Below are 20,204 nucleotides of genomic sequence, written 5' to 3'. Positions count from 1 at the left end.
TATTTACAAAACAGACAGCATTTGTCTTTGATCAAAGTTCCTGTTATCAAAGCCTTTTTTGAAGGATTAACGAGAGTTATATCACCAAGAATTCCCCCGGCATCAATGTGGAATCTTAATATTATACTTGCAAGACCTATGGGTCCATCCTTTGAACCACTACACAAGTATCCCTTAGTTTCACTCATGGAAGGTTGCATTCTTCATTGCAATAACTTCATTAAGGAGAGTTAGTGAGCTACAGGTATTCACCTTGGAAGAACCCTTTTTTCGACTCCATAAAGATAGGTTCGTTCTTCGCACCAATCCCAGATTCCTTCCCAAAGTGGTTTCTGCTTTCCATATTAACCAATCAGTTGAGTTACCTGTGTTCTTTCCACTCTTCACACACAAAAGCTAAAATACCTTTAACTATTCTCCCTAGAACGCGTTCCACTTGCAAAGTTAGGGGCATCTATGGCCTTTTTAGTTAACATCCCTATAGCTGACATCTGTAAAGCAGCAAAATGGTCTACAGTACACCACACACATTTACCAAACACTTTTGTTTGGATGTATTAGCACGCCAACTGGCAAATGCAGACCAAGCAGTGCTAAAGACACTTTTTGAGACTGCTGCAACACTGGTTAGCCACTAATTTGGGAGAATACTGCTATATAGTCTATGCAAAGCATGTATATCTACAGCACACATGCCTTGAACGGATTATGTTACTTACCCAGTAAGTATCTGTTCTTGGCATGTGGAGCTGTAGATTTACATGCTCCCTCCCACCTCCCTGGGCACCTGTAGTTGCAGTTCTCATTATTTACATTATTTATGCATGGACAACTCTCTACTACACTTACTCTATTCTCACCCTCTTGCGGGAAAACAATCTAACAATGGAGTCCATGCCCATGCGCACTATCACTGAAAGGAGTCACCTTACTATGTACTTAAGCCTCTGCCATACCTCTGGGGATCCACTGGACTCTGCACACTATACCTTACTTAGGTATAGTATATGCAGAGCCTGCTCCCTACAACCACTTTAATGTAACACAGACAAAACAGAAATTCTTTTTTTTGGTAAGTCTAATCTGTTCTCCCCCCACTATGCAGTGCCTGGATTCTATGCCCCCTCCTCCACCTCCATTGGAAGTTGCAAAAAACGTAGGAGTCAGATTTGCCAGTGTTCTTTCCTCCTCCCCTCAAGTACTGTCGGTGGCTGGCATGTTTTTCTCTTTGAATAAATCCTTTAAAAAAGTTTGATTTCTTCCCTTTAGGCCCAAGGTAAACAATGATTTTCGCGCTCATAACTTTGAGGCACAACTTCATAGGCTGCAGGTGGTCCTAAATTTTGCCACTAGACTTGTACTTTAACTTCCCAGGTATAGGTCTCTGTCAAAGGCACTCCGTGTTGCATTGGCTGCCTAGTTGAAAGAGGGTTCTATTTAAAACACTGGTGCTGGTTTTTAGGGCTTTTCATGCTACTTACCCAAAATAACTTACTGCTCCTTTTTGTCATGATAGAATTCAGAGGAGTCTCAGTTCTTCCTGTGCCAACTTGCTCAAACTTGCAAAAACCTCCCTCTTTTAGGCTCAAATTTTGGTTTGCCTATTGAAAAACTTTATATTAATCATACAGTAAACTTTAAAACTTAAACACATGTCAAATGAGTTTTTGATAGGAAAGGTTTGCTCTACTTTCTTTTCGTTTAAGGATTCGGTGGTTATAAACATTACCTGCTTGATTTTCTTTTTCTTTTAATTTAGATTAATGGAGGAGGAGAAGTAGGGTCTGTTCTGTAACAAAGTGGTGGACCTAAGATTTTAGGCCATTAATTTGAAAACTGTGCTTTGAGCAGGTCTTCAGGGTCATCAGAATTTGAAGGCAAAGGTTATGAGCAGCTAAGACCTAAGATTTCACTTTGGCACATTTGGAATAAAATAGATCTGTTTAAAAAGCATGGTTTTCCTGACTAATTTATTAGGCTTAATGTACAAAATGTCCCACGATTCAAACTGTTGCATGTATTTTTTTTTTTCTAACAACCTGCATCCATAACCCCTTCGCTGCTCACCCTGACATCCCTAAGAGTGAAACCTAATTTGAGTTGCATCAGTGTTGAATACCAGTTGTAAGCTACTGCAATCCCGGTTTGTCCAAGGACTCTTTGTTATTCATTTAACTATAAATGAGTCAAATTGTCCTTTGAAGTTTCAGCTTTCACTGGACAATGTTATTGAGTATTTGTATGAGACTGTAACCCACGTTTCTAACTACTACCACCTCCAAGAGAGCCTTTGTTGCAGTGTGAGAATTAAGGTCCTAAAGTAAGTAAACTTGATATTCCCATTGGAGAGTAATCGTACTGTTGGGCCTGGGTCTCCAGTGGTAAATACCAGGGCTCACACCAGACACTACCTAGTAATATGTACTGCGCTAAGACTCCCAAGAAAAATCCTCAAAATGTGTCCTTCAAATAAGTCTACTTAAAGACTTTTCCTAAAAGTACATTGAAAGTAGTCCTTTTATTTGCTTGGTTAATTGGTGTCCCCCTTATTGCTGAGCCTTCACTAGGCTACCAGACTTAAATATGGAACGCAACATTGAAATTACTAGATTTGTTGGTTTCCAAAAATCATTCTGAATAAAAATAAAATGTAATCTTCTATCAACCATATTTAAATTGCAGGTGTGGTCAGTGGTGAGATGTTCCGACACATGCAGAACTCTGAAATAATTCGAAAGATGACAGAAGAATTTGATGAGGTTTGTGAAAGATTAATTTATATTTTGAATGTTTTATTTACAATATCTAGGAATAGAGTTAAATATTGTAGAGGCATATCTGCTCATGCAGATATGCCCACACATGTTATAGTGAACCCTGCCATAGGACTGTTAGGCTTGCTAGAGGGGTGATTTACCTATACCTTAGGCAGTGCTTGTTGGCATGGCACACAGTGTGCCATGCCTACTGCCATTTTGTCTGCACCAGGGTATGCATGCTAGAGGGGCTGTGTGCTTTGCCTATGTGAGGGGTCCCTCTTCAATCCCAATGACCTAGGTGCCCAGGTACCGTTTACTATGGACATACAGGGGGCGTGAAGAGCCAATTGTGGAACTGTTTTAGGGAAGAAGCACTGGCACAGGGGACCTGATTGGCAGGGACCCTGTGCAGTACAATCAAAACCACATCACATTCCAGTCACAAAATGTGGGCTAACAATGTCAAGAGGCACTTACTCACACAGCCTGAATACCTTGAGAAAAGGACTGCTTGTGTATCTCTGGTTCTTTTCCATTCTCTCTTCCAGTCAGTTCACTGTACAGCTCCATGGGCCATTCTCTCACTCTTTCATCCTCCACATCTTACCTAATCTTTGCTTTGTGCTAAACCTCCTCCATTCGCTTGTTTTTCTAACATTGCCTGAGCAGTCACTTGAATTGATCTTTAAAATCCTTTGAAGTCTGGAGAATTCAATTCAGTATTTGCTTTGAATTAGTAAGTGTCTTATTATAAAAATGCCTTGTTAGGTTTTTCAGTTGTAATGCCACGTGGTATTGAGTAAGTGGGTTCCTGCATGCAACTATACTTAACTGACTTTTTCAGTTTAAAAAAATAAATAAATGAACTTAATGTGATTTTTCTTTGTAGGACAGTGGAGATTACCCACTCACTATTGCTGGACCTCAGTGGAAGAAGTTCAAATCGAGTTTTTGTGAGTTCATTGGTGTGTTGGTGCGGCAGTGTCAATACAGTATCATATATGATGAGTATATGATGGATACAGTTATATCGCTACTTACAGGACTCTCAGATTCCCAAGTTAGAGCATTTCGACACACAAGCACATTAGCAGGTTAGTAGTTGTCAATGCTACTTGATTTTCCTGTCCAGATTAAGTATTTTGAAAGTGTTGATAGCAAGGCTGTATATTTTCAAGGATGCTTTAAGTAGTCCACTTCTATCAGCGAAGACACATCTTTATTAATAAGCCCACTGAATTGTGCTCCTGTTGTAAATTAGTGGTTATTTTTATGCTAGTAATGAAAGGCAATGTTATTGTGTAATGCTGCGAAGTGTATTTGTTATGTTGTAAGGGATCGCCCCAGTTGCTTAATCTTGAAATCATTTGATACCTGTGAGAAATGGCATTCTGTTGCATTACAGCAATCCCCCCCACGCCCACGCCCCAAACACTTTTTGCCTGGCTTATGATGCAACTTTAACTGTAGAGTACTGGGTCCCTGCTGTCTAGGTCCCTAGTGCCTGTGTATTTTCCCTAAAACGGATTCACATTGGTCCTTCAGGCCCCTGTAAGTCCCTAGTAAAAGGTACATGGGCACCTAAGATATTGGGAAGGAAGACCCCTCACGTAGCCCATGCAGACTGCCCCTGCAGCATGCATGGCCTGGTGCTGACAAAACGAAGTCGACATGGCACATTGCATGCGTGCCATGCCAACTAGCACTGCCTTAGATATAGGTAAGTCACCCCTCTAGCAGACCTTTCTAGCCCCAAGGCAGGGTACACACTATCACAGCTGTGGACATATCTGCATGAGCAGATATGCTCCTACACTATTAGTGTAGTGTAAGTTACAGAGAAGCCATATTGAGTACATGCGCTGGGAACTTGACAACTAGAGTTCCCCAGCTCCATGATGGCTTCACTGAAATCAGGAGTGTTTGGTACCAAACAACTTCTTGTATTAAATCCACGCTGCTGCCAGTGAGATTTATTAACCCATGTTCTCAGAGGGCACCTCAGATGTCCCCCCTGAAAACCTAATAAGCCTGGTGTGGGAAGTGACTGGCTTTAGGCAGCCTGCTACACAAAGACATGTTTCTGCCCCCCGTGTGGAGAGCTTCTACTCCCTGGGACCAGATATAATGCAAATCTTGGGCAGAGGTGTCTCAACCCCTCTCCCAGAATGGACTAGTGCTTGAAGGGGAAGTTTCAAAGGCCTGCTTCCTTTGCATATCGACCACCCCCAGCCTCTGCTGCTAGCACAGATTGCAGCCCTTGGTTTACACCCAGACTTTGTCAGGAAAACCGGCGGGAAAACCTAGAAGAATGAGGTGTGCCTACCTCTGCCAAGTCCACCCCTAAAGTGGGGGAGGCGAGGTGAAGCATATTTTTCAGCCCCTGTCATCTTGAAGATGGGGTGATGTGAGAGAGTGGCCTCTTTTTGCATGGTTGCCCCCAATTTCTGCTAAACCGCTGATGTGCTTAGACTGAGTGTGCCCTGGTCTAATCAGGAACCCAGGGCCCATGTTTTTTCCCTATACTTAATTGAAACCCAAACCCAATTAGCACCTCCGGCCACAGGTCAGCCACTTGTAAATGGTACCACAGGTACCCAGGGCACTCTGACCGGGGAATGCTTCTAAGGGCTGCAGCACTTATTTTGCCACCCTTCGAGGTTCTGTACCTTTACACTCACACACTGCCTTTGCAGGCTGTGTGGCTTGGTGCAGAACAAAGAGAAGAGTCAACATGGCACACATCCCTGGGTGCCATACCTACAATCCACTGCCCTGGCATGGATGAGTCACCCCTCTAGCTGGGCGCCCTATGCCAGTGATGAGTCTTAAGGTGCATGAGCCCAGTACCCCTACAGTGCCTAAGTCCATTCTTAGACACTGTAAGTGCCTAGCTGCAATTAATAGTATATGGTGCTGGGAGTTTGTCATTACGAACTCCACAGCACTATAATGGCTACACTGAAAACTGAGAAGTTTGGTATCAAACTTGTCAGCACATAAAACCCACACTGATGCCAGTGTGGGATTTAATGAAAAATGCACACAGAGGGCATCTTAAAGATGCTCCCTGAAAAATAACCTACCACTAATGTCCAAGCTGAGTGGCTGCTTTCAGCTGCCACCACCAGACCTGTTTCTGGCCCACTGGGTCGAGAGCTTGCTGCTCTCTGGGGCCTGAAACAATTCTCATCCTGGGAGGAGGTGCCAAGCCTCCTCCCTCAGGATGGACAGGGTCTACGAAAGGGAAGCTTCAAAGGCTTGCCGCCTTTGTGAGCTTCCCTAGGCCACTGTCTGCTTTCTGCAACTGGTCCCCATTGGTTCTGACCCCCACTTTGGGCAAGAGAACCGGCTGGAAAAACAAGTGAGGAAGAGAGATGTGCCCACATCTGCCAACTCTGCCCCTCTGGTGGGGGAGGCGAGGTGAAGCACCACTCTAAGTCCCCGCCATCTTGCAGATGGGGGGACCCAGCCAATTAGGTTGAGGCTTATGCCAGCCTCCCACTGGAGGGTGGCATAATAGGGGGTGTACCCCCCCCCCAGGAAAGTACCCATTGGTCTCAACCTTTTACCTCTAGTAACACCCGTAAAAATAGTGTTGGAGGCATGTGGGCTGCTGAATTTATATCTGTGCATAGATCGCCGCCTAGTGTTGGGTCCGGATGATTGCACATTGTTGTCCTGGAAGAGTTTTCGAAGTATCACGAGATAGGTGGCTCCTCCCCTGGACTACAGTGCACATGGGCATCCTCTCCATCCTCAGATTGTTTTTATCCACCATTGGGTTCGGATGTACTTTCGTAACTCTGAGTTCGGAATTGATTAGAAGTTTCTAAAGGCCAAAAGGCCTTCGGTGTCGTCGATATTGTTATTCGATCGGTGCCGACAACTTTATTCCTGTTGTTTTCTACTCAGGACGTCGAATTGGGCCGCGTGGCCTTTTCCACACCAAGGGACCGATCGTCGATGGAACGAAGTCCATTCAAAAGATGCCCCAACTGTAACTCTAAATACCCACACATAGATAAACACCCGGTGTGTAACAAGTGTTTATCTCCAGAACACAATGAAGCCAACTGCTTAGCTTGTGCTCAATTTCGATTGAAAAAGACATTTTGGGTTCGACGAGCAGCGAGGCAGACGATGCAGAAGTCAGCGCCTGAGCAGGATAATATCTTTGAGGATGACGAGGAGGTCGTCCAAGCTGAGGACTCAGCGGTCGGAGCAGGGGTCAGAACATGACTCCAACTACTACATCGACGACTAAGAAGAAATCGTCGAGGTAGGGGACGACGATCCAGGCATCGGAGCCGTCGAGGACGACTCCGGCGAGGACACTGGGCCAACCGTAAGTAAGGAGCCCAATACATTTACTGGTAAGCTTCCGGAGGCTCAGGTCGAGGCATCGCCGGAAGGCCTTAGCCAAGATCATAACATCGATTCTATAGCCCTGCAATTAAGCCCGGCTAAGAATATAACACAAGAGCCATCGGTGCAACATTACCAAAGACTGATAAAATCGAAACCGAAAGTGATGGAACCAAGACAGAAACCAAAACTAATTGACTTCAGTCTTCGGACCAAGAAGTGTGGATCCATCTGAGCCGACCAAAAAGCAAAAGGTCGTCGACCCGGCTGGGTCGCATACAAGGGTTGTCGATCCGAGAGCCAGTACACCCATGTCCACGTTTAAGCTAAAGGCCGTCGAACCGACAAGATCTATGTCGACACCAAGCAACACAAACAAAGGACTCGCCCAGAAGACGGTTGTCGAAACTAAACAAAGTCTACAAACCAAGGCCGGTGCACACAAAGACACTTGAGCCGAAGGCAAGGATCGAACCGAAGGGGTCCGTCGAGCTGAGGCAGCAAAACATCGCTCCGAAGCAGCAAGCTCCGAAGACGACACAAGGCCAAAAATTGGTTATCGAACAAACGAGAACAGTCGGATCAATAACAATTACGGCTCCAAAAAAGTTCATACAGACTAAAAAGACTGTTGAAACACAGAAGTCTCTCGGACCAATACAATTCGGACTTCCTACACACGTGAAGCCAAGAGCGGTCGAACCTAAAACCGGAATCGAACCGACACCAACAAAAAAGGCGATATCGGTGGAAAGAGCTAAAGCACCATAAAGAGCAGGAGCCCTCAACAGAGGAATAGTCAAAACTGTATGTTGACCCCGATACTGGCAAAGTTACACTATTAAAAAGGAAAATCATACCAGACACTTACTCTGAATCCTATAAGATACCACTCAAAAAGAAAAGACACTTCTACATCTCCAATTCTCTTTGAGCCTATCACACCATATGTGCAAGAGACTTATACATATTCTCCCACACGCACAGATGAGTACGGGGAGTAGGAGGATAATGAACAGTACAATTATCCGGTGGACAATAACCAGGACATCCAAATCAACCATGGTCTGACCCTGTTGATCCTGGAGACTCTCAGCCAATTCCAGACAATACTGGTTACCCTGTTAAGACTTTGCCTACAGAGGACACAGCTGCTTTCAATGCATTGATGGAAAGAGCAGCATACAATCACCATGTGGAGATGTATGCAGATCCCATTGACGAAGACTTCCTCTTTGACACTTTCAACACTTCGGAGAAAACAGTCAAAACATTGCCAATGTTAAAAGGGGTGCTTAAACATGCAGGGGACATATTTAAAGAAACAACCAGGGCACGGGTCATTAACCCCAGAATAGAGAGAAAATATAGGCCCGCACCAGTGGACCCTACATACATTAAGGGACAGCTGCCTTTAGACTCTTGGGTAGTATCCAATGCACGTAAACGTGCTAATTCGCAAACTTCTGGCGAGGCTCCGCCTCCAGACAAGGAGTCTAAGATTCTGGAGGCTTCAGGCAAAAGGGTAGCTGCTCAAGTTCGGATGTTATTCCTATACTCCAACTTCGGAATCTAAACTAAACTTTTCTAGAGGCCAAAAGGCCTTCGACTTAGACGGTATTGTTCTCGCTTGTTACTTCTGGACTCGACCAAGCTTTCCATCTCGACCCGGTCGTCGACGCGGGCCGTTGGGCCTTTTCCATGCCACGTTGGCCTGCTGTCGATGGAAAATAGCCCGTTCAAAAGGTGCTCACAATGCCACTCCAAGTTCCTGCATACTGACAAACACACAATATGCAACAAGTGCCTATCACCAGACCACAAGGAAGAAACCTGCCCAGCCTGTGCCCAATTCAGTTAGAAGAAAACCATCCGGATTCGACGGTCCGCTAGGCAAGAGATGCAGCGACAGGCACCGGAACCAGACAACATCTTCGAGGATGAACAAGAACTTCCAGAAGCGCAAGATTCGGATCTAGAGATAGTCATGGTCGAGGACCACTCTGACTCAGATCACGAAATCCCACTGGGGCAAACATGAGTACATTGCCCCCGACACCAATTACCCCGTTACAGAAGGCTCCGGTTGAGGCATCGCCTAAAGGCCTTAGCCAAGATCCAAAACATCATTCAGCAGCCCCGCCGTCCGGCTCGACTCCGAAAACAAAGATTAAGCCTTCAGAGACCCCGGGTCCAAGTAACGTTACCCCAAAGAAGGTTCTAGAATCCAAAAAGGTCGTCGACCCGAAGGGCGTCAAACCGAAGGCCGTACAGCCGAAGGGCGTCGAACCGAAGGGCGTCGAACCGAAGGCCGTACAGCCGAAGGGCGTCGAACCGAAGGCCGTACAGCCCAAGGGCGTCGAACCGAAGGCCGTACAGCCGAAGGGCGTCGAACCGAAGGCCGTACAGCCGAAGGGCGTCGAACCGAAGGCCTTATGGCCGTACAGCCGAAGGGCGTCGAACCGAAGGCCGTACAGCCGAAGGGCGTCGAACCGAAGGCCGTACAGCCGAAGGGCGTCGAACCGAAGGCCGTACAGCCGAAGGGCGTCGAACCGAAGGCCGTACAGCCGAAGGGCGTCGAACCGAAGGCCGTACAGCCGAAGGGCGTCTAACCGAAGGCCGTACAGCCGAAGGGCGTCGAGCCTAAGGGCGCCGAACCAAAGAAGGCCGTCGAGCCTAAGGGCGCCGAACCAAAGAAGGCCGTCGAGCCAAAGGGCGCCGAACCGAAGGGCGTCGTACCGATGAAGGCCGTCGAGCCAAAGAAGGCTGCTGTGCCGAAGGTCGTCGAACCGAAGAAGGTCGCCGACACAAAGGGCGTTGTACCGAAGCCTGTGGTCTAGCCAGAGAAGGTTATCGAACCAAAGAAAGGCATCGAACCAAAGACAAGTGCTCCTAAAAGACTGGTCGATCCGAAAAATTTCATCGACTTGACGAAAGATAGTCAACCTAAACAACCTGTCGAGCACAGAAAGCGTATCGAACCTAAAGATCCGGTCGATCCGCAATCACTCGCAATCACTCGTCAAAGAGGCCGAGCCGCGAGAGCAATAAGGCACCGAAAGTCGTCGAACCAAAAAAGGTTATCGACCCGGAGGCAATAGTCGAACCAAAAAAGACTAAGTCAAAGACACAGCCACGGACAGTGGAAGAAGAACTCTTCCGTCAAGATCCATCAGACGATCATACAAAAATATATATAAACCCTGAGACTGGTAAAGTCACAGTCCTACACAGGAAGAAGAGGCCATTGGACACGGACTCTCATTCCCCCATTCCTCCAAAGAAAAAGGACTTTGGGACTTTTCCCTCTAGACCCTTCATTTATTTATTTTTATTTATTTATGGGCTTGTAGCGCGCCGGCATCACACCCGAAGGTGTATCTCCGCGCGGAGCTGTGAGGTAAACAGGTCGAGCAAAGCACCTCCTAGAATAGTACTGTCTTTAGGTATTTCCTGAAAGCTGAGTGACTCGAGCATTCTCTAAGGGAGAGGGGGAGGTTGTTCCAAAGACGTGGGCCCATGATGGAGAGGGCACGGCCTCCCTGTCTGGTCTTGTAATGTCTGGGAACCTGAAGTAACAGTTGGTTACTGGACCTAAGATTGCGGGAAGGACGATGGTACACAAATTTATCTGCCAAGTAGTGGGGTCCCTGATTGTGTAGACTCTTGTGTATCACACAGCTAATCTTAAATTCCACCCGTTTCCGGATGGGAAGCCAGTGAAGGGCCTTAAGGAGGGGGAGGGACGGCGTTCTAGGGGGGGTGTTAGTTACCAGCCGTGCCGCGGTGTTCTGCACCACCTGCAGTTTATTGAGCACTCCTTCATTGGCTGCTAAGAATAGGCCATTGCAATAGTCCAGGCGACTCAGAACGAGGGCCTGGACCAGGGTCTTCAGTGTATTATCTGGTAGAAGGGGGAACACTTTCCGAAGGAGGCTGATAATGTGGAAGCAGGACCCTGCCGTAGTGCTGGCATGATGGAAAAGGGTAAGGTCATGATCTATACGGACCCCCAGGTTTTTTACTACCTGTTTCGGGAGCGGGGCCTGACCCAGGCTGGAGGGCCACCAGTCGGGGGTCCACAGGATTCTTGCCTCTCCGAATAGCATGACCTCAGACTTTCCCACATTGCACTGGAGAAAGTTCTTGGCCATCCAGCTGGCGATTGCAGTCATGCCGTTGGAGAACGATTGTCTTATCTCCGGGGTAAAGGTCTTAAAAGTGAACAGCAGCTGCGTATCGTCAGCGTAGGAGATAGGTATAAACCCGAAGGACCTCGTCATGTTGGCCAAAGAGGAGACATATACTTTAAACAACGTAGGCCTGCGGGACTCCTCTGATGATACTGGCAGAAGTGGAGCTAAAAGAGCCCATATTCACCTTCTGAGTACGCTCTGAGAGAAAGCTGGTGAACCACGCCAAGGCAGAACTGTCAATGCCTATCTCCTTTAATCTGGTGAGGAGAATGGCGTGGGATATGGTGTCGAATGCTGCGGATAAGTCCAACAGCACCAACACCACTGACAGCCCTCTGTCCAGGGACAGGCGTATGGCATCCGTGACGGAGAGAAGGGCAGTCTCGGTACTGTGCCTAGGCCTAAACCCGGACTGAGAATGGTCTAGACTGCCGGTCTGCTCAATGAAGCTGGAGAGGTGGTGATTAACGTGCTTCTCCGTTAATTTGCCGATGAACGGCAGAAGGGAGATTGGCCTCAGATTGGTCATGTCCGACCAGGGGATGGTGGTGTTTTTCCTGATAGGCTTGACCATGGCCTCCTTCCACTCCCGGGGGACCAATCCCTCCGACAGGGAGCGGTTGATCACCGTCAGAATGGAGGGGCTGAGGACACTCCCAATAAGGTGCATGACACGGGCAGGTACAGGATCCACTGGGCTACCAGATTTAATAGTCCCAATCAGGGAGTTGACTTGGTCCAAGGTTATCTCGGGGATGAAAGATAGCGTAGCTGGAGCAGCGCAGGCTATTCCAGATTGGAGACTGGAAGAGGAGTCGTATTCATCCGCGGATAGGCTTGATTGGGAAATATTCCGATAAATGGCATCAATTTTATCGGAAAAAAACCCAGCAGTGTCATCGCACAGTTTTTGGGTCAGCACTTCTGGGCTGTCGCAAGCGACGGGCTTGGTGAATGTGCAGAGAACCTGGTACAGCAGTTTGGAGTCGTTGCCAGCCTCAGAGAGTTGGAAGATAATATGGGACTTACGGGCAGCTCTGATGTTTTTATGATAGTCTCATTGCTGAGCTATACCTGTCTCTATCGACAGTGCTGCGCGAGAATCTCCAGGATTTCTCCAACTTCCTACATGCCTTTTTCTCCGCACGCAGTATGTCCGAGTACCATGGTTCCTGCTTGCGGCCCGAACGCCGATTGCAGCGTCTTAAAGGGGCAATAAGGTTGACCGCAGTACTCAAGGCATCGTTGAATTTGGACAGGGCCGAACTGGGGGAGTCTGAGGGAAGAAAGTCAGGAGGGGTAAAAACGGTTCTAAAAGTATCAGCGGACATCATTCCTTTCTATACCACTATGCCTACTACGCCTTTTGCTCCTTACTCTCCTACGCACTCTGGGAACAATGAGGACGACACAGGGGAAGATCCTGAACATGATTATGACTATCCAGGGGATCCTAACCCTCAAAATAATCCATGGGATGAGCCGACTCATCCATATGACACGCATCCCATCCCTGACACCTCATACCCATCAAAGCAGTCACCTACTGAAGACACCATTGTCTTCAACCAGCTAATAGATAGGGCCGCGCAGTACCACAACGTAGACATGCACAATGACCCTATAGACGAAGATTTTTTATTTGACACATTCCCTACTTCAGAGAAAAATATCAGAACACTTCCTATGTTGAAAGGGGTATTAAAACACATGCCAGATATATTTAACCACATCAGTGCTAAGGGAATTCCCCTGGAGTGCTGTAACTCCAGGATTCCCATTGTTCATGACGAGCTCAGCTCGTCATGAGCACACGACCAGTGTACTGCATGACGAGCTGAGCTAGTCATGAGCAGCGAAGGGGTTAAAGATACAGCCAGGGCACGCGTAATCAATCCCAGGATTGAAAAGAAATGTAGAGTGGCCCCTACAGACCCTACTTATAAGAGGTCAGTTACCATTACTCACTAGTAGTGGCTAATGCACTCAAAAGGGCCAACTCACAGACAACAGGAGAAGCTCCACCTCCCGATAAAGAGTCCTAAATACTAGAGACCTCGGGTAAAAGGGTAGCATCACAGGCTTCCAATTCATTGAGAATTGCAAATACACAAGCTCTTCTAGCTCGTTACGACAGAGCACACTATGACCAGCTTCAAAGTTTAATGCAACACCTGCCTGAGCCTTTCAAAGCCCAAGCTAATGACCTCATACAGGAGGGGAAATTTATTACAAACTCCTCCATTAAATGTTCGCTTGACGCAGCTAACACTGCAGCCAGGTCCATTAACACTAGCGTCTTACTATGAAGACATGCATTGCTACGTATTTCTGGCTTTAAGAACGAGGTGCAATCCCCCATTCTTAACCAACCAGTCAATCAAGACTTCCTTTTCCGGCCTGCAGTCGACACCATCTTAGACAAAATGAAAAAGGATACAGAAACTGCAAAATCAATGGGTGCATTGCAGTTTCAACAACACAGAGGTTCCTTTCGACGCTCCTCATACAGAGCAGCTACACTGGGCAATACTTCACAAACCTCTTCTACATACAAAAGCAACACCCAAGGATCTTTTGTGAGAAGTTGGCCTGATATATAATGTTCACTATTCTAGTGAACACTTTGTATCAGTCCAAACAACCCTTATGGTGATTGGTTGTAAGTCAACCTTATAGACCAGCTATCCTAGTAGCGTGGATACGAGCAGTCTTCGGGCTAAACTCTAGAGGGCGTGTTAAGCCAGCTGTTATACCATCACATATACCCCTTGAACACCAAGTGAAAGGACACCACACAAGTGTTATGAAAATAAACAGTGTATTTATTTAGATCACAACAGCCCTGTACTCTTTGAGGACAGGGTCCTAAGCACACAACAAAACTCTTACGAAAATACTATAAGTTGCACAATTTACACAAATGCCCGAGGGGCACGGAAAACCATATACTATGGAAGTGGAATGCGAAATTACTAGCAGGTAAGTACTGTACTAATAGGCTTTGGAATCGCTAGGACTACGTTACTGAACCTTCAGATTACTAGTAGGAGGCCTAGGAGACTCGGGTGCAGAGTGTGCACTCTCACGCGGGATGCGGGACAAAGTCTATGGGAGCTAGTAAAGACAAAGTTAGTGTTCTCGGGCGAACCCGACAAGGTAGATCGAAAACGACAGAAATGCCGAAGTTACCTAGCCCAGGGGCTGCAGCTGCATAGGTCTCAAAAGACGTCGGGAATCCTCGTAGACGAACCAGGAGCCTGAAGAAAGAAGTTGCTGGCGGGCGACCAGTGAAGATTGTTCGAGTGATCCAAGCCTGGATCGAAGATGGATGACACCTGAAAGCAGAGGGGACCAAGTTCGTGACTTACTAGCTAGTAGTCAGATGGCACCAGGAGGGCACCGGATTGTAGTCACCTCGACTAGGTGAGTGGGCGACGCTGTGCTCTGCAGTCTCACGGACCAGGAGGCGTTGTCGGCGACTAGGATGGAGGTGCGAGCTGTCCCACGATGGATGATGCTGTCGACGTCGCTGGGTTCAGGATTGGGGCAACAAGTCTTGGCAAATTTAAGCCCACGCGGTGGACCTAAAATGGCGTCTGGTGTGGACCAGGAGGGTCCGGGGTGCTCCTCTTTTGGAAGGGAGCAAGGGCCAGTCTGGAGCAACCAGACCAGCAGCAGTGATGTCGTCGGGCGTCGTTAAGAAGGCCACAAGCCAGCGGGCTAGTAGCTAAACAACGCGGTGAGCAGCAAAAAGCAGAAGGGCCCCACGCAGATCGTGAAGATGCTGGGAGGCTGGACTTCGGTGCTGGAGCTGCTCAGGGTCGGGGCTTCTCGGACCCCAAAGCACTCACCAGAGGATCCCTCGGCGGTCGTGCTGGATAGGAGTCGTGCAGTTCTGATGATGGCCGGTCCCTCGAGGTCTCGTCGCACCTACGGTTCTCAGCTTAGCTGTAGAGGTAGGTAGACGTCAGAGGTGCCAGGGAAGCCGGGTCTCGTCGTGCTGGTCGGTCGGATTGCTGAGGAAGGACGTGCAGCAAACCGCAGAGTTCTTAGATGGTGCCTGCGGATGCAGGGTGACTACTCCTTAGCCACAACGGAGAAATCTTGAGAAGAAGTCGAGAGTTCCTTTCGTAGAAAGTAGTTTCTTGATTCAAAGATGATCTGATTTGGAAGGGTCCCCGCTCCTGCCTTTATCCTAAAGAAAGGGGTGGGTACGCGACTAGGTCCTGCCCTAGGGGTGGGACCAGGAAGGGGGGTGGTTACACCCCTCTCCCATGCCGGACTTTCCCCAGGCCAGGGGCTGGTGTGCCCCTGGAACTGGTTCTAGCCGGCAGATGCGTAGTGAGCACCGGGGTGCCACTTGCAGTCACCTTCCTGTAAAGCCCTGCCTACCCAGGATACACAAAACCCTGTCTGGGATGGTGCTAGCACCGCCCCTGACAGGAAACCCTTTGTCCAAGCTCTCCTCGCTGGAAGGACTCCCAGCAGCAGGAGGTCAGACTTGTGTCTGTGGTGGCAGCATCCATTTTGTGGAGCTGAGGCTTGAGTTAACTTTAAACGGGGTTCACAGTTACATACATGTCGTGTCCCTCTAGAAGGGTGGAATGCTAACCCCGTCGCCAGAATTGGCAAGGGGTTAGTATTCCAATTCGTATGACACCTTACTCGACATGTTTTGATAAAGCAATACCAAAGATAGCATTTAACCGCGAGGATTATAATGCACTTAAGAGTATATGGTATGCGTTATCATGGAACAGCTATTAGGACTTGGTTCCGCAAGCTGCAGACGGGCTCAGCTCATGCCAGAGCACCATCTCACCCGATTCCAAGCACTCTGCCTTCAGGATTGTCAAGGCCTGCCATAGGAGTGACTGATAGGAATCTGTGTGTCCATTGTTAGGGTTAGATATAGGTATACTATATCTAGAGCAAAGGGTGATTACACCACCTTGCCCCAGCTGTCGTGCAGCCAGTTGTGTCAGATTTAGATGGCCATCCAGGGGTGGCATAATACATGCTTCAGCCCCTGGTAGGCCCTGGGTACACCTATGCCCTGAGTTACAGGGTCTGATAAGGTGGCCCAGTACCAATTGGAAATGTACCTAAGGTACATGGAATCCATTTTAGAGAGAGAGCAGTAGGCCTGGGGTCCTGATTGGCAGGGCCCCAGGTCAACTAAGTCAGAAAACCAGCAAAACACCTGGAAAAAAGTTGGGGGCAACCATAGTCAGGTATCCACCTTCCTACACATTTAACAAGAACTCCCAACAGAGGAGATTATAGGGGCAACACTAATAAGGGAAGACGACGTGGAGGCAATAATACCAGAGTCTCCACTGCCGCAAAACAGTGACTTCCATCACACTACCTCCAGACCATTTAACACCGGTCGGAGGCAGAATCCAACAATTCCTACCAGTCTGGAACACAATTACCACAGACAGGTGGGTAAAACAAATTATCCAGTATGGTTATTGCCTAGAACTCACTTCTACTACACCCAACATACCACCCAGACACAGTCCTATGTCCAAAGAACACATCACCCTGCTACAACAAGAGGTGAAATGCATGCTGGAAAAGGGGGCCATAGAGCTAGTCCCTTTCCAACACCAAGAGACAGGAGTATACTCACTATACTTCCTTATTCCCAAGAAGGATGGTTCCCTCAGACCAATATTGGACCTCAGACCCCTAAATCAATACATGCTGTCAGAGCACTTCCATATGATCACACTACAGCAAGTGCTCCCGTTGCTCCAGCAAGGAGACTTCCTAGCAACATTGGACCTCAAGGATGCGTATTTTCACATACCCATCCATCCAGCTCATTGAAAATATCTCAGGTTCACAATAGAAGGTAAACACTACCAATTCAAGGATCTCCCCTTCGGGGTAACCACGGCTCGAAGAATGTTCACAAAATGCTTAGCGACAGTAGCTGCACATCTCAGGAGGCAACACATCCACGTGTTTCCATACCTAGACGATTGGCTAATACAACCAAAATCGTACAAACAGTGTCTAAGAGACACGTCTCAGACACTTCAGCTGCTACACAACCTAGGTTTTTCAATAAACTACCCAAAATCCCACCTACAACCATCCCACACACAATAATATCTGGGAGTTCCACAACTAGTACTAACAGTAGACTCATCACTGACAGGTTGGGGAGCCCACCTACTTCACTACACAGTGCAAGAGCTCTGGACAATCAAACAAGAGACTGCATATCAATCAACTAGAGTTGCTAGCAATATTTCTAGCCCTAAAAGCATTCCAGAAATACTTGTACAACAAGACTGTGTTGATCCAGATGGACAACATGACAGCCATGTACTATATCCAGAAACAGGGCGGAAAACACACTCCACAGCTGTCCCATTTGGCACAGAGCATATGGAAGTGGGCAATTCCAAAAAAACATCTTTCTCCTGGCAGAACACCTCACAGGAAAAGACTATCAAATAGCGGATCTGCTCAGCAGACACAGCCAACAACTACACGAATGGGAGATTCACCCCCAAGTACTCCAGCCATTCTTCAAAAAGTGGGGTCACCCAGAGATAGACCTGTTTGCCACAAAAGAAAACTCAAAATGCCAGTACTTTGCCGCCAGGTTCCCACATCCGTTGTCACAGGGCAATGCGATATGGATGAACTGGTCAGGCAGATTTGCGTACGCTTTTCCCCCAGCACCACTGATTCCGCTGGTGGCACGCAAACTACGGCAACAGTCACTCACAATGATCCTAGTTGCTCCCACATGGGCGAGACAGCCATGGTACACAACGTTCCTGGAGCTTTCAGTAGTTCCTCATCAAAGGCTACGCCTCACACCCCATCTTCTAACTCAGAACCATGGAGAAATCAGACACCCAGATCCCAATCAGATGAACCTAGCTTCATCTGATTGGGATCTGGGTGTCAGAACATTATATGTTACGTACTGCATCTTCAAAGAGGCAACCTAGCATACTCTTCTATAAGACTAAACCTCGCTGCTTTAGCAGCAGATCGCCAAAACAGACAACACCTTTCACTGTTTCGGGTACCAGCAATCAAGTCTTTTATGGATGGTCTCAAAGAGTGATTCCTCCAAAATACCCACCTTCACCAGTCTGGAACCTAAATATAGTACTCATGGGACCTCCTTTCGAACCCCTACACTCATGCGAATTGGAATTCTTTTTTTTTTTTTTTCCAAAACCTTTATTGCACTTTGCATAGCACACAGCGGAATGCCTACAACCCCGAGGGCCGGCCGCTATCGGAGGATCATTGCAAATAGAGATTTTCAGCAAAATGGACAATCATACCACAATAACAATAAAGTTCTTGACAGAGAGTGCTGAAAAAATAAAAGTGCCAGTTGAGCAATTGTTCAATGCAGGAATTGAGGTTTTGATGGAGTTTTTTTTTGTTTTTTGAAAAATAACAAACTCATAACAACAACAGTTAGGAATGACAGTGTGGTCTGACACGAATCAGTGCTTTTTAAGTCTCTAGTGTCTCTTTGGAGCATGGGAACCTGACAGTCCTACCCAGTACGTACATGCCTCTATTCTCCCCAACCGCCCCTGCCCCCTTTGACTCATCTGTCTAAGCTCTAAGAGGCGACCTCCTACAGCAGCCCAGGCCCTCCCCACACTCCCCCCTCCCGCCCAGGTTTAGCCCTCCTCGTCAGATTCATCCAGATCATCCTCCCGCAAGGGTTCGCAGATGTCCCCCCTGTACTCATTCCACTTCAGCCATATCCTATTCCATTTCCCGGGGCAGGCTCGGTTGATGTACACTGCTCGCTCGGTCAACATCACTCGATCCATGTTCAAGCACCATTGGGACTTGGTTGGGAGTTCTGCTGCCCCCCAGCGCTGTGCTATGTCGCGTTTCGCTACCATTAGCCCCGCCGTGACCCAAAGTTGCTCGTATCGGGTCAAGTCGGTAGGTTCCCATATATTTGCACCTCCGTGGGTCAGGTAATATGGAGTGATCTAATGCCTGTGAGAGTGTGCGGAGTACTTGCCTCCAGTATTCCTGGATCTTAGGGCAGTCCCATATGGTGTGGAAGAACGTGCCCTCCTCCCCACACCCGCGCAGACAGTAGGGATGGGGCGCCCTTTGTATACGATGCAACATCGTCCTTGTATAGTAAACCCTGTGCAGGATCTTAAATTGCATCAGTCGCATGCGTGCCGAGATGCCGATTTCTTTAGGGGACCCAAGAGCTGCGTTCCATTCATGTTCATCCATGTCGCTAACCTCCCCTTCCCATTTCTCCTTCAGGTGTGATGTTGGTTCAGGGCTGTTGTTGAGGAGCTTACGGTAAGTGAGGGATGTTGCCCGTTCTAACATGCAATCTGTGAGTAGGCGATCTTCCAAGGGTGAGGACTCTGGGAGTAGTGTGTCTGCTGGAATGGCTGCAAGCAGTGCGTGGCGTACCTGAATGTACCTGTAGAGCTCCCTGTCGTTGAGCTCATAGAGTTCTTTTAGTCGGGCAAAGGGGATCACTTCATTCCTCTCCCACAGGTCACCCACCACGGAGATGCCTATTGTGTCTCATTGTGTGAATCCCTTGGTGTTCCTCAGGTTGCCCAGTGCGCGAGAGTCCCACAGCGGAGTCATCCCTGTGATTCTCCCCTTCCAGCCCAGAGCTGCCGTAGCTGCATGCCATATCTGCACCGTTAACTTGGTGGGGCCGACCAGAGTACGCACCTTGCGGTGATCATATAGTGGACCTAACAGACTATCAGCTCCCAACTGCTCCCTGTCCGAGTGAAATGCTGGCTCGGTGTGTGGTGCGTGTATCCATTGATTAATGGGCCTCAATTGTGCAGCCCAATAATACAATTTGAGATTCGGTAGCGCAATG

The 20,204-nt window shown here is 47.9% G+C and overlaps 1 protein-coding gene across 2 annotated transcripts in view; it reads left to right on the top strand.

Annotated features, from left to right (window-relative positions):
- Positions 1-20,204, top strand: part of STAG2 (STAG2 cohesin complex component) — a 1,316,830-nt gene that overhangs the window by 362,144 nt on the left and 934,482 nt on the right. For both annotated transcript variants that reach the window (XM_086918500.1, XM_086918501.1), the window contains 2 exons: positions 2,683-2,759; positions 3,649-3,853. In XM_086918500.1, the coding sequence (XP_086774626.1) occupies positions 2,683-2,759; positions 3,649-3,853 (282 nt within the window). The remainder of the gene's footprint in view (positions 1-2,682; positions 2,760-3,648; positions 3,854-20,204) is intronic.

This window comes from Lissotriton vulgaris, chromosome 4_1, assembly GCF_964263255.1.
Source record: "Lissotriton vulgaris chromosome 4_1, aLisVul1.2, whole genome shotgun sequence".
NCBI lineage: Eukaryota > Metazoa > Chordata > Amphibia > Caudata > Salamandridae > Lissotriton > Lissotriton vulgaris.
The sequence above is the reverse complement of the archived record's forward strand: the minus strand, read 5'-3'. Positions and strand labels throughout refer to the sequence as shown.